We start from the raw sequence: 24,348 nt of genomic DNA, 5'->3' as shown, positions 1-24,348 counted from the left end.
TGTGTATTGAGAGCATACACTTTGACAAAAAGGTAACGCTCGTGTGTTACATTCTCGTCCTTTACTTTCTATGGAAAGAAGGACGACCTTTCCAACATGGCCGCCACGTAGGCACGTGGGGCGTACCCAGGAAGCGAGCCGCAACCGAAAATGAGAGACAGCGTCCTACATTTTTTTTTTCTAGGGAGCGCTATTAAGTTCTGCCGTGGTGTGGAATCTACACGAAGAAGACAATTTGTGACACTACGCATGCGCTGTCAACTTTCAATTTCTTGCCAGCACGTTTCGTTCCCTATTTGATATCTGCCGAGTAAACAATAACAATCACGGGTGAGTCTAAATATTACCATCATCAGCGTGCACGCCCTCGCTCCCCACCAAAATGCTCGCTACAAATGACTCCGTCAATGTGTAGGTTTTAACAAAAGCACCCCGAATTATACTAAATCATCCATCGTGCAGAGCCTTGACTACTTTTAATTGTCTCTTATTTGCTGGGACATAAGCGTTAAGTACTAAGGTTTTTGGTTATATTAATTAACCCCGTTGATGGGATATAACCTAAAACGTGATAAAAGATTGATTAAAGCAGACGAGAATTGTTTTAATGATGTAAAGTGTAGTCGTTGTGCCGTCTATTTGTTATTCAGACTTACCAACGTCCCTCCCTCATTTTATACACGTTGCATCCTCTTTTCGAATTTCAGATTGCAGACGTAGCAAGCGAGACGTGCACGCTACAGAGAGGAGATCACTCTCCAGAAATGGAACGTAACCCCTCACCTCCCCCGGACACAGCTGATGGCGATGAGGCTGAAGATACGGATGCTATTGGCGACACTGTATACAGCAAGCACTGGCTTTTCAGCACACTGTCTCGCCTCATCCAGGTTACCAGGCTACAGTTACTGCTCCAAAATTCATTCTTTGTATTCTTGGGAATGGAAATTATGGGGGGGATGAAATCTCGAGTTTGCAAATGATTCATACTACTGAAAACAGATTCTTCTGTGAGTCACGCATTGTAATCATGTCACGCGTTCTTCAGATGGTCACAAAACCTCCAGAGGACTCAGAAGGCCAGATGCAGCTCACTGAAGATGAGGAAGAAGATCTCTGCCGAGTTTGGGATATGGCAATGGATAAGGTTTGGCCTCTGTGCTTGTTTAGCAGCCTTTATTGTTTTTATCTTTGTTTTCCATTATAAAATGATTACAATCGGATTCTTTGTACTGTATGCATGTGTACAATATCTCCATGACAGGGTTAAACAAATCACTCATTGACAGTCTAATTCAATCGAGGGTGGAATTACATAATTCCTTGACGTGGCACATATTTGTTAATTATACAGATAATGCTAATCGATTACGCGTATGCTAGTGTATGTGGGGTATTAATATGTCAGAGTAACTCAGCATTTTTGTCAAAACTAAGTTTCAAATTACGTATTGTATGTTATACTGTGGGCCGCACGGTGGATCAGCTGGTAAAGCGTTGGCCTCATAGTTCTGAGGTCCTGGGTTCAATCCCGGACCCGCCTGTGTGGAGTTTGCACGTTCTCCCCGTGCCTGCGTGGGTTTCCTCCGGGCACTCCAGTTTCCTCACACATGCCAAAAACATACAACATTAATTGGACACTCTAAAATTGCCCCATAAGTGTGATTGTGGGTGTGGCTGTTTGTCTCCATGTGCCCTGCGATTGGCTGGCAACCAGTTCAGGGTGTACCCCGCCTCCTACCCGTTGATAGCTGGAATAGGCTCCAGCACTCCCCGCGCCCCTCGTGAGGATAAGCGGTGAAGAAAATGGATGGATGTTATACTGTATTAAATAAGGCATTATAATTTATGTAATATTTTTTGATCTACTAATTCTGTGCAGGATGTGGCTGGTTTCTTGCAGGAGTTTAAAGCTCCAGGCATCCTTCTTGGAGTGATAGCCAAATCTGATAATCCGCGTCTCACAGTGGGTGCTCTATTCTAGCCGTTCAACAATATTTTGACACTCTCCTACGAGTTTGCAGAATGAATTGAAGCCCTTTGTTATATTTCTTTAGGAAATTTGTGTCGGGATACTTGGGAACATTGCTTGCTTTCCAGACAATTGTCTGACTCTTAGTGAAAATGAAGACTTGGGGTAAATGACTTCGCCTGCATTCGAAAAGCTGCCAGTCATTCCTTTGTGATGCAAGTCCCTTATTTGTCCACAGGGCTGTGCTGTTGCTACTTTTCGGGCATACCGATCCGCCAACGCTTCTTGAGACGAGCAGGTGTCATGCATTTTCAGGGGGAGTCAGACAACCCTCCGCAAATTCTTCATGGCCTCTTGTGGTGTTTGCAGGTTGATTCTGACCTGCGTCTCCCAAAAGCACGTCAGTTCCCTTTGGCTCCAGCGAATACGGCAGCAGACGTCTGTGCGCTCCAACCTTCTGTTCATCATGTCCAGTTCAACCAACAGTATTTACCTTTATTGATTTTTAAATGCGCTACAGTACTATGTGCACTCACTGGCCACAACATTAGCTTTAGCCTCACAATGCGTTGCTATCCTACACAAAATTTGCATTTACAAAAATAACTACAGTAATAGAGCGTAGACCTTTGCCACAGCTGAACTAGCAAAAAAAAGTGTTGCAAAATATGTAAGTGGTGTACAATATTCTGGAGTTTGTTTTCAGAATGTGATCTGGTTCGTGAAAAATGACAGCTTCCAATTCACTTGATTGAAATAATGGACCAATAGCCATTGTGAGACAATATAAACAAAAAGCATTGCATGGAAGTCACTGACTCCACTGACTAAATACAGGGATGAAAGTTTTCTGCGCATTTGCGAAAACGGCATTGCTATCTCTGTACGGAATTGCTCTCTGTTTGCATTATGTTTATAATAACGACAACATTCTGATTTCCGGCAGCAGTTCAGCGGTATTCCGTCGGTATTTTCACTCTGATGTTATCATTTCATAGAGAGGCATTCTGTCTACTACTGCATAGTTATAACTTATAGACATATGTACGCATATGTTATCGAGTGATCTGCACGTTTGCCAGTATGGCGAAAGTCTTGGAGCGCAAAGATGAAGATCGGGTGTTTAAAAAAAAAAAAAAAACTGTAACCGTGCAGAATTGAACGAAAACGGTATCAACATGTCTAACCAAACACATACAAAAAGTGGATGTTCCTGGCAAAGTGCAGTGCACTATGTGTTCTGATAGGAGCAAAAAATATCCAGGAGCACATCCAAACCAGGAAACACAATGGTAAATTGGATGTAAATTTCTCAAATATTATATAATTGACAACAGTTAATACGATTAGGCCTATCTGTAGCACTGACCCTGTAGATCACGCATTTTATCGCTCACTTTTATATTTCATGATCAGAGAGAGAGAGAGAGAGAGAGAGAGAGAGAGAGAGAGAGTGAGACTGTATATGAGATAATATGAGATGCAGTTATACAACATTTTGTCCTTGTCAGGAACTCTTTGTCTGCTCTGTAATATCAACTGCTGACATTACTGGTTCAAATATTATATAATTGACAACAGTTAATACGATTAGGCCTATCTGTAGCACTGACCCTGTAGATCACCCATTTTATCGCTCACTTTTATATTTCATGATCTCTCTCTCTCTCTCTCTCTCTCTCTCTCTCTCCTCTCTCTCTCTCTCTCTTCTCTCTCTCTCTCTCTCTCTCTCTCTCTCTCTCTCTCTCTCTCTCTCTCTTCTCTCTCTCTCTCTATATATATTCTCATCCCTGTAAATAAGACACAAATTTAAACAGTTATGCTATGGCTATATAGTTTATTTAATGTTGTGGCTGGTTTATGTGTACGTTAAGTACTTTGTATAAAGAGTGAGACTGTATATGAGATAATATGAGATGCAGTTATACAACATTTGGTCCTTGTCAGCAACTCTTTGTCTGCTCTGTAATATCAACTGCTGACATTACTGGTTCTGTTTTTACAGCTGACCTGCTTGAGAAAGTCGGCGAACTCGTTGACAAGCTGTTTGACCTTGATGAGGAGCTGATGAAAACTTGGATTACAGCTCAGCCTAGTGAGGAGGGTGATGATGGCGACGGCTGTCTGGATTTAGCCCAGTGCCTTCTGGAGGGTGCCAAGCAGCTAAGGTACCAGCTGAACGTGTAATAAATCTGGATAGGACTTCGGATTATTGTCACATAAGATGAATCACTACAGCATCTACACCTGCACTAAAAGATTTCACATCAATAATAAGACTTAGTCTTAACTGACACTGTCAATTTATTCATGCTCATAGATCAGAGAGTCCAAATGGTTTGGAGGTTTACCTTCATGTAATGCAGCTCTTAACCACAATAAATGAGGGCATACAAATGTTTGGTAAGTGTAATAAACACTGCTATGTTTTCTCCTCAGCTGTTAGTGCATTGTTATTTACTAATACACCACACTGAACAGTGGGGAAAAAAATGAAAAGTGGCCCATTTGTTTCTTCCAGCTTCCAGTGAAGGACCAGGAAAAGCAGTGTGGAATTTTTTGTGTGAGGTTGTCTGTGAAGACCTTTGCCAGGCAAATGATCTCACAGTTGTTCTGCAGGAACGCAAAGGTACTTTGGTCCAGGCCTTCTCTATATTACAAGCGCTCTATGGATTCCAGGAGGAGTGGAGCAGCAACGATGACACAAGTAAGTGGAATCAGTTGTACAACAACTGCTGTAGATCTGATGGAATATGTAACTCTCAGTGGTATTTAAATTTAACAATGTAGTATATACACACAATGTCATTACATCTCCCAAACCATTATTAATAACACAGTTGTTGGCGGACCTCCAATTTTTCTTCCGTCCATTCATTCATTCATTGATTTTCTGTCGCACCGGCCATCCATTTTCCATGCCGGATGATAGTGTCGGGGGAGTGCTGGAGCCTATCCCACCTGTCATCGGGCAGGAGGCAGGGTACACCCTGAAATGGTTGCCAGCCAATCACAGGGCACATGGAGACAGACAACAGTCGCACTCAAAAGCACACCTAAGGGCAATTTAGTCTCCAATTAATGCATTTATTTGGGATGTGTGAGGGGTGGAGGTGCCCGGAGAAAACCCACGCAGACACGGGGAAAACAAACATGCAAATTCTACACAAGCAGGCCGGGAATTTGAACCCCAGTCCTCAGAACTGTGAGGCCGACGCTCTAAAGCTGCGCCACGATGCCGCTCCCTGAAGTCTTTAGTTCTTTTTATTTTATTTAATCATTTTATCATTTATCTATTTTTTAATTGAAATCTAATGGTATACTGTATATATTTAATTTAAATGTAATTGAAAAATAAAATAAATTATAGTCCATTTTTCCTCATTAAATAGTTTTCAGCAAAAAGGTTGTTCTTTCTCTTTGAGGTCTATCTCTGACTGGAACCATTTTGCGGGTGATACAATACCAGAATGACTACAAAGAAGAGTCTTCCAGTAAGGAAGATGCACAAGATGAGCAGCTCCAGACTTTGTCAGAAATTACAAGTGAATTTCTGTCAGACATTTGCTTTCGGGCTTCCAAGGTGATTTTGGAACGTGATACTTACCTGCAGATTTTTTTTTTTTACACGTGGCAAGTGTTTTGTAAAATAGTGGACAGACACTGACAAAGAAAAGACTAATGTATAGTATTTGCTTTTTTTTTTTTTTTTTTTTTTTTTTTTTTTTTTTTTTTGCAGGACACAATAACAGCCTTAATAAAGAGAGGTTACCTGACAGAGAAGTCTTGTCTCACAGCTTTTGGCAGTTTACTCCCAAAGTATCTGACATCAGTAAGTAAATGTATCCTCCAACACAACTCTCATATAAAAAGACATCTACTGTACATACCTGAGAGGAGGCCCTGTTTGTTTAAAAAGTTGTGATTTGACAGATGAAAATAAATTAAAGCTACAACAGAATACACAAAGGAACAATAGCTTGGATGTAGACGTGTTTCTCCTCTCCCCAAAATCTAATGAAAATTAGCCTCTTATTTTTTTGTATAAACTTGATGTCACTAAATTTAGACCCTTAATGGTCTACAGCAGGGGTGTCAAACTCCCTTTGGTCTGCGGGCCGAATACAGCTTAATTTGAGATCAAGCGGGCCGGACCAGTAAACTCATTGCAAAATTACATAGAACTAACAATAAGCCCACTTTTTTCCTTTGTATTAGTCACTAATACTAATAATTAGTGCAAAGAATGAGTAAATTATCAAAATGTTTACGAACAGAATTTTCCATTTACATTACGAACAATATATTATGAACAAGAGAATAACATAAGAACATAAATAAAGTATGTGCAATTTTAACAACACTTTTACACAGCTAAACATATATTTAAGTGTGTTGTACATAAAACTGATCACAGAAATAGTAACAATGTTCCAAAAACATTTAGTACGAGCCTTGTGGAACTTAAAAACATTGTTTTTCAACATCTGGAAAGCAATTTGAACAAATGAATAACTTTCACAGCAATTATTCGTCTTGCTTGGAATTTGCCCTTGAAACTTGACATCGTTTATCCTGCACAAGTGCATCAATATGAGGCATCATGTCCTGAGAAGCAGCCAATTTCAGAATCTCATTCAAATGCTTATGTGTGAGCTTTGAGCGCAGCTTTGTTTTATTAATGTTCATTAGTGAGAAAACTTGCTCACAAATGTAGGTTGTCCCAAACATGGACAATGTTTTAGCAGCTAGTGCTGTCAATGCGGGATAGCCTGGTAGGAGGTACTTGTAAAATGTGACCAAGCTTACATCACACTGCAAATCAATGATTTCAAGTTGCATGGCAATGGGCAAATCAGAAGCTTTGACTGTGAATGGTGAGCGAAAAACTGCAAAATCTGTTTCGAGTTCGCTAAAAACCTGAAATCTTTTCTCAAACTCCATCAACAGCCCTGAAATCTTCTCTTTGTACCGTTTCACGTCAGAATTAACGCTTGCTGCGCACATATCTTTTAAACAGGGAAAATGAGCAGGGTCACCGCTTGCCACCTGCGTCTCCCATAACCCGAGCTTTAACTTGAATGCACGTATGCTGTCATAATACTGTGTTACGATTTTTTTGCGTCCCTGCAACATTTTGTTAAGAATATTCAAGTGCTCAGTGATGTCAACCATAAACGCAAGGTCCTGCAGCTACAGATGGCACTGTAATTCCTTAACAGGTTTACCTTTTTTCTCCATGAATTGTCCGATTTCATCACGTAAATCAAAGAAGCGCTTTAGCACAGCACCTCTGCTTAACCATCGTACGTTCGTGTGATAAGGCACACCATGGATAATGTTACAGTCACTGAGAAAGCTGTCAAATTGACGATGATTGAGACCTCTGGCTCGGATGAAATTAACAGTTCGGACAACCACCTCCATGACGTGATCCATTCTTAGCGATTTGCTGCATAATGCCTCCTGATGCAAAATGCAATGAAATGTCCAAAAATTACCTCCCTCATTTGCTCACAACACCTGCCTTTTTACCGATCATTGACGGCGCACCATCAGTAGCCAGGCTTACGGCGCGTGACCAGTCCGCTCCGACTCTGTCCAGCGCTCCGACGACGGAGCTGAAAATGTCCTCAGCTGTTGTGGTGTCGATCATCGGCACCAGCTCGAGAAACTCCTTTGTGACATTCAAAGTCTTGTCAACTCCACGAATGAATATGGCCAGTTGAGCGACGTCCGTGATATCAGTACTTTCATCAATCGCAACAGAAAATGCCACAAATGACCCCACTTTGCGTTTTAGTTGGTGGTCCAAATCTGCAGAGTTCCGAAATCCTGTCTGCCACGGTATTTCTTGTCAAGCTTATATTGGCGAAAGCATGTCGCTTCTCAGGACACACAATTTCAGCAGCCGTCAGCAAGCAGTTTTTGATGAACTCTCCATCACTGTACGGCTTTGATGCCATTGCTATTTGGCTCGCAATTAGGTAGCTGGCTTTCACCGCAGCATCACTGGCTTCTCGGCTCCGGGTGAAAACAGATTGCTGTTTCTTCAGACGCGCCATCATTTCATTTACCTTCTGTTTTCTCAATTCTCCATGCAAACTGTTGTATTTTTCACCATGCTGAGTTTCGTAATGGCGCCGAATATTGTATTCTTTAAGCACCGAAACTTGCTGCTGCCACACCAGGCACACGGGTTTCCCATTCACCTCCGTGAACATATAAGAACATGTCCATTTTTCTTGAAAAGTCCGACACTCTGTGTCTACTTTTCTCTTTTTTGACAAAGACATTTTGCTGATGAGGGTGCGAGGCAAACGGAAAAGTAGATAATGCAATTGTCGCCAATAGACGCTGTACAGACGTTCAATTTTACCAGGTCAAGGTGGTCCTAGTTCCGCCGCAGTGTTGCTTTCATGTTGTCTGCACGTACTAAAACACTGCGCCCCCTAGCGGATAATACAAGAACTACAAATTTTAAAGAAAATTCATATTTTTTTTATACAATCCAGCTTTCTTCCCCGGGCCGTACCAAACCACCAGACAGGCCGGATCCGGCCCGTGGGCCGTATGTTTGACACCCCTGGTCTACAGGGTCTCCTCGATTTAAGAGACAAGTTCTGTTTCTGTGGCAGCACTGTAAACTGAATTTGCAGGTAATTTGTGATGCCCTGTATTTTTGAGTAATTTGTTCCAATCCCCCCCAAAATATACATTCAAAGCATATAATTTAAAGAATAATAAAAATTATGTTCATTTACTTCTGGCATTGGGCAACGAGGCGAAGAGAAGGGTGAGTGAGAAGTGAAAGGCATGGTGTGGGATAGAGGAGGAGGCAAATGTTTCACAGCTGAGATTTAACATATATATAAACGCACACAACTCAATGGCAGTAAAATTAATACATTTTCCTTAAAATGATGAATTCAAAAGAAATTAACGTAACTTTTAACTTTCATCACTTCTTTTCGCCTGCTTCCGTTCCGTTTCACTACCAGGAGTGGTTGTTGCCGGACATTTTGCAAACTACTGATCCAAGGACGTTTGCCTTCGAAAATGTACCAGGCAAATGTCATCAAAGTGAGCCATTGCCCGACTCGTGAACACTTTTTCCGGATGATTTTCTTCAACAAATTTGGAAATGTAATGGAATTTCGCCAAGACTTCTTTAATTTGTGCTGACGGAATAATGGCTACCTCCTTCTCTAAATCATCCACACTGAACTCCTCCTGGACAGCCGTGTGTTGCATCACTTCCAACTCCTTCAGCTCCTCCGCCGAAAGTTCCTCGTGGGGCTCCTGAACCAACTCGTTGATGTCCTCCTCATCAACCCCAACCCCAATTTCGTCAAGATCAGGTTGAAGTTCACACTCAACTACCACCTATGAGTGACGCTCAAGTGCCGAACGTAAAGGAAGACGAATATAGGCAAAGAATGAGGTCCCTCCTAGCCAATGGGATCCCAGGAAGATGCTGGGGGATACCCAATGGGAGAACAGTTCTATGGCGCCACTTTCAAAAAGAGATACAGTATGTTTACGTTTGTCGAAATTTGGGCGTTGCCAATAGCAGCGCGTATTTTGTCTTTCGTCTCCTGCATGTTCCTTCGTAACAAGTGACAATATTTTTACGAAAATGCGTTTCGTAACCTGAATTTTTCATTATAAGGGATGTTTGTAAGTAGAGGTACCACTCTCGTTCATGACATAAACTGAGGACAACCAGTAATACAAAGAATCTTAGCATAATCAGTAAATCATATATGTAGTGTTATTGTTATTGTCATATGCATCCATCCATCCATATTCTATTCCATTTATCCTCACTAGGATTCCGGGTCTATCCCAGCTGACTGGGCAAGATAAGGCGTACATCCTGACCTGGTCGAAAGCCAATCGCAGGGCAAATAGAGGCAAACAACCAATCACTCTCACATTCACACCTACGAGCAATTTAGAGTCATGAATTAACTGACCATGCATGTTCTTGGAATGTGGGAGGAAACTGGAGTACCCTACCTGAAGAAAACTGGGGAGAAGATGCAAACTCCACATGGGGGAGGCTTGATTTCAACTGTTATTGCCGTAATAGCACATAAATATGTTCTTTCAACATGTTAACCTCAGGTAGGCTCCCAAAGAATTGAGTTGAGTTTATTTCGGTCTCTGTGACAGGTGTGGACGTGCGATGCCCCAAACCAGCAGCTCATGTGGAAAATAAACAAAACCTCTTCTCCCCCCCACCCCCACCCCCCATCTTTTTCCACTCGTAGTTTAAGCACCTGCTGCTCATGTTGTCCGAAGCGGATCCTGAGTTGGCTGACAAGGTGAGGAAGCAGTTTCCTGTATGATGGCCGCCGCAGGTCAGTGTTCAGCCATCGCTTGGGTAGTTCCGCCTGCTTTTTTAGAACCCTCTTCCCTCTCCAGACCTGCCTCGGTCCAATTACTTGGCTTTCCACTGCAGAGCCGCATTTATTCATCTAAAAAATGCTGTATAGTCTTTCCCTTCAGTTTTCATTGTTCTGTGAAAGTTATTTTTATACTTTGTGATTATATTTCTGATTAAAGATGGTCTCTTTTCTGTAAAGTTGTGCTTCATATTTTTAATTTTCATGGTGATGATTGACCTTGAGTAAAATCAGATTAAAAATCGCAATGAAAAGGTAAGCTTTGTATTGTTTTCTATGCTAGATAAATTATTAGTTAAAAACAAATAAAAATACACTGGCTAAGATGCTCAACATTCACTCTATCAGGTACATCTGCTCAATTTAATGAAATAGACAAAGATTGTGACTTTACAAAGGTGACACTGGAAAACTACTAATATACAGTGAAGAAAATAAGTGAGCACCCTGCGAAATTGCAAGTTCTCCCACTTACAAATCATGGTGGCGTCTGAAATTTTCATCGTAGGTGCATGTCCACTTTGAGAGAAATAATCTAAAAAGAAAAATCCAGAAATCACAATGTATGATTTTTTTTTTAACAATTTATTTGTGATACAGCTGCAAATACTGTAAGTATTTCAACACCTGTCTGTCAGCTATAATTCTGACCCTCAAAGACCTGTTAGTCCGCATTTAAAAGTGTAAAACCTAAATCCTTTTGAACCCTTCTCTCTAGACTGTATTTCTCCGCGTATGAGATGAACCTCACTGAACTCGTATTGAGTCATCTCTCAAAGCGTATGAGTAATGGTGCTAATGCTGATGGCAACATCAAGTGTTTACCTGGGGGTGACAGTAACTCAGGACGGACAATGACATAAGATGAAAGGCTCAGGCCTGAGAACAATGAACTCATTTGCGTTCCAAATACACCATTTCGTCCACTCGCGGTTAAGAACGGGCCTGCCTACGTATTACCAGTGTGCTTACGAAGGCACCGTGAATATAACAGCTTATTAATTAAAGCTTGGATTGATATGTAGAACACTCTTTCTAATGGAAATCTGGAGATTGTGAGCATGTAGGCAGGGACACAGATCGCCCAAACACGGTCTTGTAGACGCAGTTCTCTCATGATAACAAGGATCGCCTTAACCAGGATCGTGTTGCGCATCGATAACCAGCGCCTCAGTCACTTCCTGTTTGTGTAGTGAACACAGAATGATTCAGATAGAAATGCGCTTGGCCTTTAAAGATGGCCGGCGGCCTGTTACTTACACTCGTCTAGCGGGTGCTCGGTCCTTAGGCGTCCCTCCCGGGCGAGTCATGTCACGCACATGAGAGTGAAGCGCAGATGCTTCCTGCTGCCCTGCCAAACTTGATCGCCGGCCTGCCTATCTTGGGCGCCGTATGTTATGATGCAATGCCGTGCTCACAACATCAAGGTGCTGATCCGTGCGAGGCTGTCTATCTGACGCTGATGTCCGATGTCAGTTATTAACTTTTAGCTTTTCGCGGCTGCCTCTGCTGTTCTTTGCGATAGCCTGACATTTTTTTGTGAAATGCGTTGTATTTTTTACCATGTCTTTCTTTTGATATCAAAACAACTCAAGACTAAATTAAGTACATTTCACATTATGTTCACAACAAAAACAAGATAGAGATGGTGGGGTCGTGGACTTTTTACATCTACAATATCTAATTACAACTATCTAAATATATGCTAATAGAGTTAATTTATTTAAAGCCACAATTATGATTCATATCATAAACTGGTCATTAACCACCACAATGTATCCCACTTCATTTCTTTTCATTTCTTTATTTTGAATTAAGACCGTAAACCTCTGACATATAGACATACAGTCTATTTTTATTGATGCATTTTTTTTTTAAATAAGGAAACTTGAGTAGTCTTTGGTTGGTTGGTTGGTTGGTTGGTTGGTTGGAAGTGCACATTTAAAAATTACATTTGTCTGATTTTAAAAAGATTATATTCTCATTTGGATTGACACTGCCAGATTGTATATTGTTCTGGTTGTACTTAAATATACAGTACAACTGAACAAGAATTTTACAGGGGAAATTAATTTGACCTGTAAACTTCTGATCCTGATTGCGCGTCCAATTGTTCAATATTTTGTACTTTTTGCACAATGTTCAGTTCCTCAATAAGGAGTTTAATGTCAACATTTCTAACAGGTGTTTGATCGTTGAATAAATAAATACATTTACTCGTTAATTTCCTGTTCATATTTTGGGATCATGTGACCATGACGAAGACTCACAATAGATCAGCAATATGTCAACATTGTAAATCTACAGATTCCATTCATTAAAGAGTTGAAAATTAAATTTTGTGAAGATTAACAGGAGGAATCGCATCCTCCTGAGTCTTCAATTGCTAATCGTAGTAACTCCTAATCGGGACAAGTCGAAAGGAAAAGAAGAAGAAGAAGAAAAAGGGTAAGGAAGCAAAGAAGTGTTTGACGGAGTGTAATGTTCGGTAAACGTGTTGCCGGGCGAGCAGGAGGAATAATGAAGGGATGAAGAACGCTCGGGTGGTGTCATGCCTCCTTTGATTCCAAGGCCCGGCCTATTCACAAGCACCTGGTCGGGGCATGCTCATAATGAAACGTAATGCTGCTTCTGGACATAATCAAAGGCCTGTTCCGCTCATCTACTGCCTTCTCTGGCTTTCTGTCTCTTGTCGGCCAATCGAAATGAAAAGACAAATGGCATTAGGCTGCAATGACGCAGGCTCCTGGTATTCACTACGACTTATGGCCATGCCGTCTTTTTGCGTTGGATTTGGATTAATATAGATACCAATGCGTGGTGCAGTGATTGTCGTTAAGTCACAGACAAAACCTTGTTTATGCAAGTTGAGAGGTTTTGCATTGTAAATCAGCATTAGGATTTACTAGATTTTAACAGCATTTTTTTCCATGTATAATGGTAAATATGTGCTTTACAAAAAAATGAAATGATCAATATTTTGTTGAAAAGTTTTATATATATCGCAAACCAAAATCTGTTTCATTTTGGCAATTTATGATAATACATAAATACATAGAATAGGGATTAAAGGATATCAACTATCCTGTATTTCCAGCCATCCATTTTCTTTTTGCCGCTTATCCTTAAGGAGGGTCACAGGGAGGGCTGGAGCCTATTCCAGCTGTCAATGGGTTGGAGGCCGGGTACACCCTGAACTGGTTGTCAGCCAATCGCAGGACACATAGAGACAAACAGCCACACTCACAATCACACCTAGGGGCAATTTAGAGTCTTGACTGAATGTTGCATGTTTTTGGGATGTGGGAGTAAACCGAAGAGCCTGGAGAAAACCCAGCTGAGACACCGTGCCGCTTATCCTGTATATACTTGTACAAAATATACATTGCCTAAGTATCATTCTGGCACAATGAATACTGAATGGCCCGAGGGGGAAAAATGCACTGATTTGTGATTTAACACTCTCTATATTAATTTTGGGCTTTGTTAGCTTGTGTTTTCTAAAAAACATCATATGATGAAGTTGCCATATTTACCATTCAGTCATATTAAAAAAAAAGCAGTTGCGTCATCCTTTTCACAATATGATGATCTTTAGTTCCTGTCAAGCTTGTGCTTTTTGTGTGTGTTTATTGATGGTGGTTGTACTGTGACTGTGGCAGGTGTTGACGACTGCAGTTCCGCCCTCTCCTTCTGTACGCTGATGCTTGTCGCCAAGTAGCACGTTGCTGTTTGCTGTGCAATGAAAGAATTGGGGCTAATTAAAGAGACGGAAGGAAGCGCACGTAAGCAGACCATTCACTCCTCTCATTAGTTTGTTGTTCAAACAAGGGCCAGGATCGTGTGAAAAGACTGGAATTTTATTCACGGCCATCATACGGAGGACCTTGAGTTCACTGGGGAAATTTCAATAAAATACTTTTCCATTTGACTGTAACACGTGTACGTATATTTGTGCCTAGGTACATTACTCAGGTACAGTACTTGTTAATATCATACACAATGTTGAAAAATGTAGACTAACATCACATCATTCTAAAATGTTCCTACATTTATTGATAAAAAACATTGATAAAGTACAAAGATAAAGTTTTAGATACCCCAACAATTTGTAACACTACAATCAATATCATAAATTGGCATCTAAAAGTGCCATTCATAACAGCTTTATTTTCTTTTCAAAGTCATAGTTTTGGGTACTGCTGTTTAATGGATCTCATTGGATTGTGCATGTTTGATTAATATTGTTACATGTGTTGAAGATAATACTTGACATTGCACATATTTATACAGTCACCAATCTTTGGCTTGTTAGCAAGCACCTCTATGCTTCTAATCCCATTTTTTTTTAATGATGCTAATATAAGTACATAGCTAATCACTTAATGTAACTGCATTAAAGTATATGAATACTGACTATATGTTTAAAGCAGATAAAAATAGTAATTGCATTCATATACAGAAGCACATTTAATGTTCATCCATCCATCTTCCTTAGCCCCTTATCCTCACAAGGGTCGTGGGGAGTGCTGGAGCCTATGCCAGCTGTCAACGGGCAGGAGGCGGCGTACATCCTGAACTGGTTGCCAGCCAATCGCAGGGCACATCGAGACAAACAGCCGCACTCACAATCACACCTAGGGGCAATTTGGAGTCTTGAATGAATGTCCGGAGGAAACCCACGCAGGCACCGGGAGAACATGAAAACTCCACACTGGCGGGGCCGGGATCGAACCCGGGACATCGGAACTGTGAGGCCAACGCTTTCCAGCTGACCCACCGTGGCACCCATTCATATATTTAATGGTAAAATATACACATTATTCTTATCTATGAAAATGTACCAATTTATGGAAAACAAGAAAGATGTATTCCATCTTCAATACCACTTGTCCTCATGAGGACTACAGTCATTTGGAGAATGGACACCCCGGAATGATTACCAATCGCAGCCACTCTTACGTCCACACCGGCAATTAGAGTCTTCAGTTAACCTGACATGGTTTACAAGTTTTAGGGAAAGTGGGAGGAACCACGGGAAGTGCATGCAAACTCCACCCGAAGAAGGCGTGAGCTGAAATTTATACATGTGACGTCTCTACTGTGAGGCAAACATCCTAACCACTAGGTCAGAATGCTACTGCAGAATTTGGATGTAAAATGCTGGAGCTAAGGTCATGACGTTTGAAATGACGGCAGTTGTGTGCAGTGATAATTAGTATGTTTTCCTATCCATTCGTAGTGTGATTTCTGAACATTGGACTCCTAATTCTTTAATAGGAAAAAAAAATGGGAGTTGAATATTTAAATGTCGTTGGTGTTGACAGGAACTTATTTTTCTGCAATTATTAGTGCATTATGGAGCTTTCAAAAGTCCAGTCATATAGTAAGATTTCAATTTGTAATGAATGTGTTGGGCAGCGCCTTGAGTGAGATTAGCCTTCCAAATCTCTTGGAGCTTGATGCTCAGGTATGGAGGTAAATCCTCCCTGATTAAAGTGAACAGAACTGGGACAGACTCGTGCTCAGACACGTCTGCGACACAACATCCCAGAGAAGAGAGTCATTCTAATCTGTATTTAGTGTACAATGATTATAAAAAGTTCACAATCATCAAATTAGAGAGTAATATTTTTCCACATATTTGGGTTAAGTATAACTCTGGTTGTGTGGAAGCAATTTGTTGCCGTAAGTAGATTGTTTGTCAATACAGTGTAATGAGATGTGTGAATGTATGGAGTACTCTCATTATGTGACTGTGATGAAGCAGAAGAGCCTCTTTCCGCTAAAATAATGTACTGGCCATCAAAGAGCTTTTGTTGCATCACGGTTTAACCTTTTATTTTCTTTTTGTTGTATGGAGTCATATAGTTTCATCCTTTAACTCTATGGAATATACTGTACTGTACATGCTCACTGCAGTGGGTTTTACTGTCTAAACAATTAATATCCGTTTGCATACCCATAATTGTTTCCTTTACGTACTCCCGAGGCTCCCTGTACATGTGGAACACAAATTTACAGCGTGTTAATGTTACTGAGACAAATTTAAAATGCTTTCTAGACATCACCATATACACGATGCGGTCCCGAAAGAGCATGTAAAACACAGTTGGAAGGATTTGTATTGTACTTGTAAAATGACTGCTCTTTATTTTCTTTGCATTAATCATCATCTCTACAGTAAGTGCTGCTCTCCGTTCAACGTCTGACAGGAGGAAGTCGGCCTCGCTGCTTCCTCGATTGTGTAAACCGCCTGTCCCTGTCACGGGTGACACAGGCCGGGACCACCTGAGATGGGCACCATGTGCATCACCCACATGTACCGCCAAAGTCTTCATCTCGTGTTCTTCAGGGTGAGAGTGGCCATGTTGCTTTAAGTGTCTTAAGTCTTGCACTCCTTTTAATTGGCCTTTTGCGTTGATTGTCTTGATCTTATTAAAAGGCCCACTGTGCTAGAGAAAGCAAAATGTGGATTATTGGTGTCATGTGCACCCAAACCTGGAGGTGCTTACAGTGCATAGCGATGGATTTTAAAAGGGGGGCATATTGGGATCATTGCACAATGAAGGCAGGTGGTCCACACTTCAATCCTCTTACACCTTTACTTCCTCTTTCGTCAAACAATAGGAATGAAATACAGCAGTAGGGTTCACAACATAATGGTAAATATATGAATATATTTAATCGCAACATGATTTTTTTTGTCATTAATAATTGCATAATAAATTACTACTTAACCATGAAAAAAATGTTCTGCTCATCAAACTAAACTTTTGTGATTGGTCTCAAATGTTTAAAAAAAAATATGAGATGGCACTTTTTCCCCACCCAAATTACGTGAGTGATGCTGCTCTTTTTTCATTTGCTGGTGTCCCTGAGATTAATGCTCTCCCGAGCCCCCTCCTCATTCTCCCTGTGGTTAAATAGCAAAGTCCGCTGCTTCTCAGGGTTACACATCCTACTTTACATAGAAGGGGTTGCATAGATAATCCATCTGCAACGATTAAATACATAAATTACAGGCGGGAAAAAAAATCCCATCTGCACTTTGAAATGTACTCAAACAGAATCGATGGACCTCGAAGGGGTAGATCTTTTGACTCCATGAATATTGCCTATGAAGAAAAGTTACTTCACAATGAGGTAAGAAAACATTTTTCTTCATTCGTTTGACCAAAAGCCCGAGTCCCTTATTTCTAAAAAGAGATATATGAATTTGAAAGGACCTGCATTTGCATTACACATAGAAAGGTGTACTACAGGTGGAGGTAAAATACTAGTAATTTGTTGCAATCATAGCAACCTCCAGTCAAATATTTATACATATTCCAAGTCATTTTTTGTTATTTTAATAAATGTTGCTTGTATATATTTTATAGCCTTAATATCACCCTTTACTTACATGTACATCCTTTGTGATAAGCTTGCAAAAGTTAAAAGAGTGATACAGTATGTCGGTAAAAATACATGTATTTATTTAAAAAAGATGCTATTTCCCATGAACAAAATGTCCATAAGTGTATTTTAAAGTTTGAGCACCTGCAACCAACAATCTTGTACATTGCAGATTATTTCCCAAGTGTATAAAAAAAAAAATTGCAATATGGGATTACGCTGACCACGTAAGGTGGTCAATTGCATGCTCCCAGCTCAGATTTGAACCCACCAGGGGTTAATAATAGGCTTTCCCGTATTCCAAATGCGATTGCTTCATGTAAAGCGATTCCAGTAAACAGAGACAAGTTCATCTTGCTTAAACCGAGAAGCAACGTGTTGACCCCCGGCAACCTGATCCAGTGATGTTTTCGGGGGCTCTACATACATGGATTCACCGAAAAATGCTTACTCGGGTGGTCTGTGCGACACTTGAAAGGCAAAATATGGTAGGAGGCGACTGCGTTTTTTGTGTGACATTGAGTACAGCATATTAATGAAGAAAAATCCATCAGGACGTATTTTTTCATTTTTGGTGTCAATTGAATTAAAAGGTGAAATTGAATGTGATGCCAGTATGTTACAGGATACTCGAGCAGGATAATAATGAAAGTTCCCATGGCGTGAGGATGTGTGCGTCAATGTGAGGGCACCTGTCCCTGATACTAAAATGGAAGTCTCGTGACGTTAATCTCCACATTCGTTCGTGCTTACCCTTTCTGTTAGTCTGACGCATTGACATACTAGCGTGTTTTTTTTTTCCTCCGAATGAACACAAAGAATTGAAACCAGCTCAAGTGGTGATTCATGAGATTTTCTGTTTTGGATGGCTAGGTGTTTTTTGTGTGTGTGTGTGTGTGTGTGTGTGTGTGTGTGTGTGTGTGTGTGTGTGTGTGTGTGTGTGTGTGTTTATAAGTTGTGTATTGGCGTCATTACCTGGCCTTAAACTGTGGGCCTTTCCCAATAGCAGCACCGCACATTTGATAAGAGCTATTGTAAACGTAGTTAACTAATGGGAAATTTTGACTTTGCTAGCAAACTTCTACGGTTTCAACCAAAGAACTAATGACACATTCCCATATCTATTCTATTCTATTTACATTTAGATAGAAAACAGACACATATAATATTTATTATACATTCACTTTCGATGAAACTAAAACCGGCGGCAACAGTGGTGCGACTGGTTAGAGCATCTGCCAGACAGTTCTAAGGACCGAGGTTCAAATCCATCTGTGTGGAGATTGTATGTTCTCCCTGTGCCTCCGTGGGTTTTCTCCAGGCACTCCAGTTTCCTCCCACATCACAACATGCATTAATTGGAGACTCTGAATTGCCCCTAGGTGTAATTGCAAGTGTGAATGGTTGTTTGTTTCTATGTGCCTTACGATTGGCTGGCAACCAATTCAGGGTGTACCCCACCTCCTCCCCATTGATGGCTGGGATAGGATCCAGCGCTCCCGTGACCCTCGTGAGGATAAGCGGCTTAGAAAATGGATGGATAAACTAAAACCGTGGTGAAATTACACCACAAAAAGTCGCTAATTGAGAATACCTCTCATAATCCCTCTTTTCAATGCAGTATGTAACAATCAATAATTACTGTTTCCAGATAAACAAATCAACCTTCAAAAAAATTGAAGAAAACACAGAGAAGAATACACCAGAGAAAGGCAGAGCAACAGTTATCTTTTCCCTGAAGAATGAAGTCGGAGGACTTGTCAAGGCACTCAAACTCTTCCAAGTATGGGCACGTTTTTATGCTAAGCTTTTCAGTTCTTTAACTGTCATTTGTGTACAATGGAACATTTTTTTACCCAGTATTTTGTTGATATCCACATACACACCGTTGTGGAATCAGATGAACTGGAAGGTATAAACTTAATGCTGATTCTCATTATCTATTGCAGGAAAATCATGTCAACCTTGTGCACATCGAGTCAAGGAAATCGAAACGGCGCAACTCGGAAGTTGAAATATTTGTGGACTGCGATAGCAACCACGAACAACTCAATGAAATCATCCAGTTGCTGCGGAAGCATGTGAACGTGGTGGACATGGAGCCTCCAGATAATTCCAACATACAGGAGGAAGGTTAGTGACGTACAGTTTTTAGGACGCCACATCATGCAGGTTGGGATTCTCATTTCTACTTCACACAACTCTCATTTCAGATATGCATAATGTACCGTGGTTCCCAAAGAAAATATCTGACTTGGACAAATGTGCTAATCGCGTCTTGATGTATGGTTCCGATTTGGATGCTGACCATCCGGTATGGATAGCAAGGACCAAGTTCATCCAGGGACACTTTTACAGTCTTCAAAAACGTCTCATTTATGTTACAGGGTTTCAAGGACAACGTCTACCGCAAAAGAAGAAAGTATTTTGCAGATCTGGCTATGACCTACAAACAGTTAGTTTTTACCAAGGCTTATTTGGATATGAGGTGAATGTTTTTGTGGTAAGTGACGGGAGATTTTCTGTTATCTGCAGTGGTGAGCAGATTCCTCGTATAGAATTTACAGAGGAGGAAGTGAAGACATGGGGTGTTGTGTACAGAGAGCTCAACAAGCTGTACCCCAGCCACGCTTGTAGGGAATACTTGAAGAACCTACCATTGCTGTCCAAATACTGTGAATGCCGAGAAGACAACATCCCCCAACTGGAAGATGTCTCTCGCTTCCTCAGGGGTGAGTTTCATTACATTTACATATGCCATCATCTTGAATTTAGTTTGATTTTTAATAACCATACCAAACAAACAAACAAAAAAACGAACATGTGTTCTCCAGAACGCACTGGGTTTACCATCAGGCCTGTGGCTGGTTACCTGTCCCCTCGTGACTTCCTGGCCGGTTTGGCTTTCCGTGTTTTCCACTGCACCCAGTATGTGCGCCACAGCTCTGACCCCTTATACACCCCGGAGCCGTGAGTATTACGTTGCACGCAAATTAGAAGAAGAAAGCAGGCATTCATGCAAAACTACCTTGCTGGTCATTCTCCAGAGACACGTGCCATGAGCTGCTGGGTCACGTCCCCCTGCTGGCAGAGCCCAGTTTTGCACAATTTTCCCAGGAGATCGGTCTGGCTTCACTGGGAGCCTCAGATGACTCAATTCAGAAACTGGCCACAGTAAGTGACCCTGCTGTAACCTGTAATCCAGTAAGCACTGTCAAAGTGTATTTTCATGACTTTTCCCGTGTCTTTTTCTGTCAGTGTTATTTCTTCACAGTGGAGTTTGGGCTATGCAAACAGGAAGGACAACTGAGAGCCTATGGGGCTGGATTGCTTTCATCCATCAGTGAGCTTAAGGTAATAATACATTTAACAGGAACAGACCTTACATTGTGAATTGCACTTAATAACTCGCACAAAAAAGGATGAACCTGCATTTTTCACTGAGCAATTTAGGTTTTTATTTTTTAAAATAGCAACAATATTGAACAGATTTCAAATACTGTACCTTTGAAGCATGTCAGAAAGGTTCCAGGACTGGTGTACGAAAAGATTTTAAATCCAGACTGCAAACTACAAATTTCATGCGCTCCTGGAAGGATTTTTTTTTTTTTAGGATCGTTTCCAGCTCTGTCATAATGACCATTTAGGTCCACAGCTTCAGAACAAGTCCGCCTAATTGGACTTAGGAAAGAGAAATAAACAAACGAAAAAAAATTACATGGCTTGAAGTCGGTAATATTCTTTTCTGCCTGGAAGTCTTCAATGGGCTGAGAATTGTGAGCGGGTTCAATGTCGTGGTGAAGTGTTCCGGTTGATCGCCTGGTTAACACTGAAGGATAAAAACTAGTAGTTTGCCATTGCCATTTGAAATCTATTCTTCATAACAAAGGTCCTGGAACTTTTCTGACGTGCGATATTTTTCTGCATCTATTTATATCAAAGTATAATGATTTACGGCATCCATCCATCAATGTTGTGCTCCACTGTTCTTAAAGGGGTTGATTGTGAGCTGGAGCCTATCCCACCTCACTTTGAGCAAGAGGCGGGTACACCTTGAACTCATAGTCAGTTCATATACAGGGCACATACAGAAAAACACCCTTTCACACCTACTGTATATGATAAATTTAGTCTTCATTTACTCTTTATATTTGCAGTAGTAATGGATAGGCTGACAGATGAGGTTAGACTGGAATCCACTTGGACTGTGATGTTCGCAGATGATATTGTGATCTGCAGTGAAAGCAGGGAGCAGGCGGAGGAACAATTAGAAAGATGGAGTCACGCACTGGAATGGAGAGGAATGAAAATGAGCTGAAGTAAAACAGAATATATGTGCATAAATGAAAGGGGCGGAGGGGGAAGAGTGAAGCTACAAGAAAAAAGAGATAGCAAGGGTGGATGACTTGAAATACTTGGGGTCAACAATCCAGAGCAATGGAGAGTGTGGTAAGGAAGTGAATAAATGCGTCCAAGCGGGATGGAACAGTTGGCGGAAGGTGTCTGGCGTTCTATGTGACAGAAGAGTCTCCGCTAGGATGAAGGGCAAAGTCTATAAAACAGTGGTGAGGCCGGCCATCATGTCCGGATTAGAGACGGGTGGCGCTGAAGAAACAACAGGAAGTAGAACTGGAGGTGGCAGAAATGAAGCTGTTGAGGTTCTCGCTTGGAGTGAATACGTTGGATAGGATTAGAAATAAGATCATTAGAGGGACAGCCAAAATTGGATGTTTTGGAGGCAATGTTAGAGAGAGCAGACTTAGAAGGTTTGGACATGTTCAGAGGCGAGTGAGTGAGCATATTGGGAGAAGGGTGCTGAGGATGGAGCTGCCAGGCAAAAGAGGAAGGAGTGGAAGACCAAAGAAAAGGTTGATGGATGTTGTGAGGGAGGACATGAGGACAGTGGGTCTTAGAGACTAAGATGCACGAGATAGGCTTAGATGGCAAAATATGACACGCTGTGGCGACCTCTAACAGGACAAGCCAAAAGGAAAACAAGATTTAATATATCTGTCGAGGAAAGAAAGAGTACTTGGAGAAAACCCATGCAAGCACAGGGAGAACGAGCCAAATTTTCAAAATGTGAGGCAGATGTACTTGCTATTCGTCAACCCTTCTGTCGTTATGGTTTCTTCCTTGCAGTGAAATTGCTGGTCAATTGACAGACAATCTCAGTTGTCCATCTCAATATACAAAATATATGTATAGTTGGCTGAGCTACTGGTTCTCACAAACACAGTAAATATCAGTAAGCCAAAACCTATAATTGCGCACTACATCCCTCTTGTAATTTTGTCATAAGATTTTAGCTTAAAAATCCAATTTTCTCAACCACAACGATCAGACTCAATTAAATGCATGCTTTTGTTAAGATGTATATTTTCTTTTCCAGCATGCACTTTCCGGAAAATCAAGGATCATGCCATTTGACCCCAAAGTAACATCCAAACAAGAATGCATCATTACAACCTTTCAGGATGTATACTTTGTATCAGACAGCTTCGAGGAGGCCAAAGTCAAGATGAGGTAAACGTAGTCTCCTTGCAGATTGTGATATGACGACATTGTGAGACTTACATTATCACACAGCCAATGTACTACCACGTGAGTAAAAGTACTTTATCTTGTTTCTTTCTTTCAGGGAGTTTGCCAAGACCATCAAGCGTCCCTTCACAGTGCGCTACAACCCGTACACTCAGAGCGTGGATGTGCTTAAAGACACTCCCAGCATCAACAGCGTTGTGGAAGAACTTCGACATGAGCTTGACATTGTGGGCGATGCTCTGAACCGCATCAACAAGCAGCTCGGAATCTGAAATTTCAAAGCCCGTCTGTCTCATACACCCCCAAGCGCTGCTCTCGACATACTGCTTGTATATCACCTTTGTTTGTTCTTACGATGAATGTGCACTCGTTTTGGCAAAAAACAAAAACAAACAAAAAAAAAATACCTTGATCTCCCTTCTGTGCGATATATGGCTTTCCCAGTGTAGAAATACACTATCAAATATCAGTGAATTGCACAAACCCAAAGAGCACTGTTTTTGACTATCCAGCGACTTGTCTGTACGCTTTTGTACCCCACAAAAAGTCACCCCTATTGTCTAATCTGCTATTGTCATGATTGTGTGATTTTATTTTTTACTTTTTTGTTTAATTGTCCAATTAATCGTTCTCACATCAGTGATTAAATATAAAATATAACTCTGTTTTGTTATTGCGTATGTATTATGTTTGTTTTTGTGTAATAATGAGGGAAATTATACGATCATTGTTCTGAAAGTATTTTGGTTGGTTTATGCCCATGCACCTCAACCTACTGGTACTTTATTTTACAGTAAAATATTTCTATACTGCACCTCCAATTGAAACGGATGCTGTTAAATTAGGGCTACAAAGATACTGAAATCGATATCATTTCTACATATTAATATACACATTATAGGGTATGTATGCAAATATTACAAAATATTGTGTCAAAAATGTGTCTTTTGACTTCATGGCCTCAACGGTATAATTGTAAGGTTATAATTACTGTATTAATACATGTATTCATGTGTTGGATTA

General features: G+C 40.9%; 2 protein-coding genes across 9 annotated transcripts; both read left to right on the top strand.

Annotated features, from left to right (window-relative positions):
* Positions 1-195: 195 nt before the first annotated feature.
* On the top strand, positions 196-15,022 carry saal1 (serum amyloid A-like 1). Of its 7 annotated transcripts, XR_009795407.1 has the most exons (15): positions 196-330; positions 708-890; positions 1,049-1,147; positions 1,883-1,966; positions 2,058-2,137; positions 2,211-2,270; positions 2,342-2,457; positions 3,978-4,140; positions 4,293-4,375; positions 4,494-4,679; positions 5,398-5,555; positions 5,712-5,804; positions 10,249-10,302; positions 14,046-14,168; positions 14,882-15,022. XR_009795407.1 is itself a non-coding variant. In XM_061822802.1 (14 exons), the coding sequence occupies exons 2-14, from the start codon at positions 765-767 to the stop codon at positions 14,085-14,087; spliced, it is 1,344 nt and encodes a 447-aa protein (XP_061678786.1). In that variant the 5' UTR covers positions 196-330; positions 708-764; the 3' UTR covers positions 14,088-14,262. The 7 variants fall into 7 exon arrangements, 5 of the variants coding, with proteins under 5 accessions (XP_061678786.1, XP_061678783.1, XP_061678787.1 ...); XR_009795408.1 differs by lacking the exon at positions 10,249-10,302; XM_061822802.1 differs by lacking the exon at positions 14,882-15,022 and having other exon boundaries at positions 14,046-14,262.
* Positions 15,023-15,064: 42 nt separating this feature from the next.
* tph1a (tryptophan hydroxylase 1 (tryptophan 5-monooxygenase) a) lies at positions 15,065-24,235 on the top strand. 2 transcript variants are annotated; one of them, XM_061822797.1, is made up of 13 exons: positions 15,065-15,189; positions 16,599-16,739; positions 17,454-17,529; positions 19,433-19,564; positions 19,731-19,914; positions 19,995-20,095; positions 20,169-20,236; positions 20,317-20,513; positions 20,616-20,751; positions 20,829-20,955; positions 21,040-21,135; positions 23,174-23,307; positions 23,423-24,235. In XM_061822797.1, exons 3-13 carry the CDS (start codon positions 17,491-17,493, stop codon positions 23,595-23,597), a joined length of 1,389 nt encoding a protein of 462 aa, XP_061678781.1. In that variant the 5' UTR covers positions 15,065-15,189; positions 16,599-16,739; positions 17,454-17,490; the 3' UTR covers positions 23,598-24,235. The 2 variants fall into 2 exon arrangements, with proteins under 2 accessions (XP_061678781.1, XP_061678780.1); XM_061822796.1 differs by lacking the exons at positions 15,065-15,189; positions 16,599-16,739 and having other exon boundaries at positions 17,440-17,529.
* Positions 24,236-24,348: the final 113 nt, after the last annotated feature.

The sequence above is a fragment of the Syngnathoides biaculeatus genome, chromosome 6 (assembly GCF_019802595.1).
Source record: "Syngnathoides biaculeatus isolate LvHL_M chromosome 6, ASM1980259v1, whole genome shotgun sequence".
Classification (NCBI taxonomy): domain Eukaryota; kingdom Metazoa; phylum Chordata; class Actinopteri; order Syngnathiformes; family Syngnathidae; genus Syngnathoides; species Syngnathoides biaculeatus.
The sequence above is the reverse complement of the archived record's forward strand: the minus strand, read 5'-3'. Positions and strand labels throughout refer to the sequence as shown.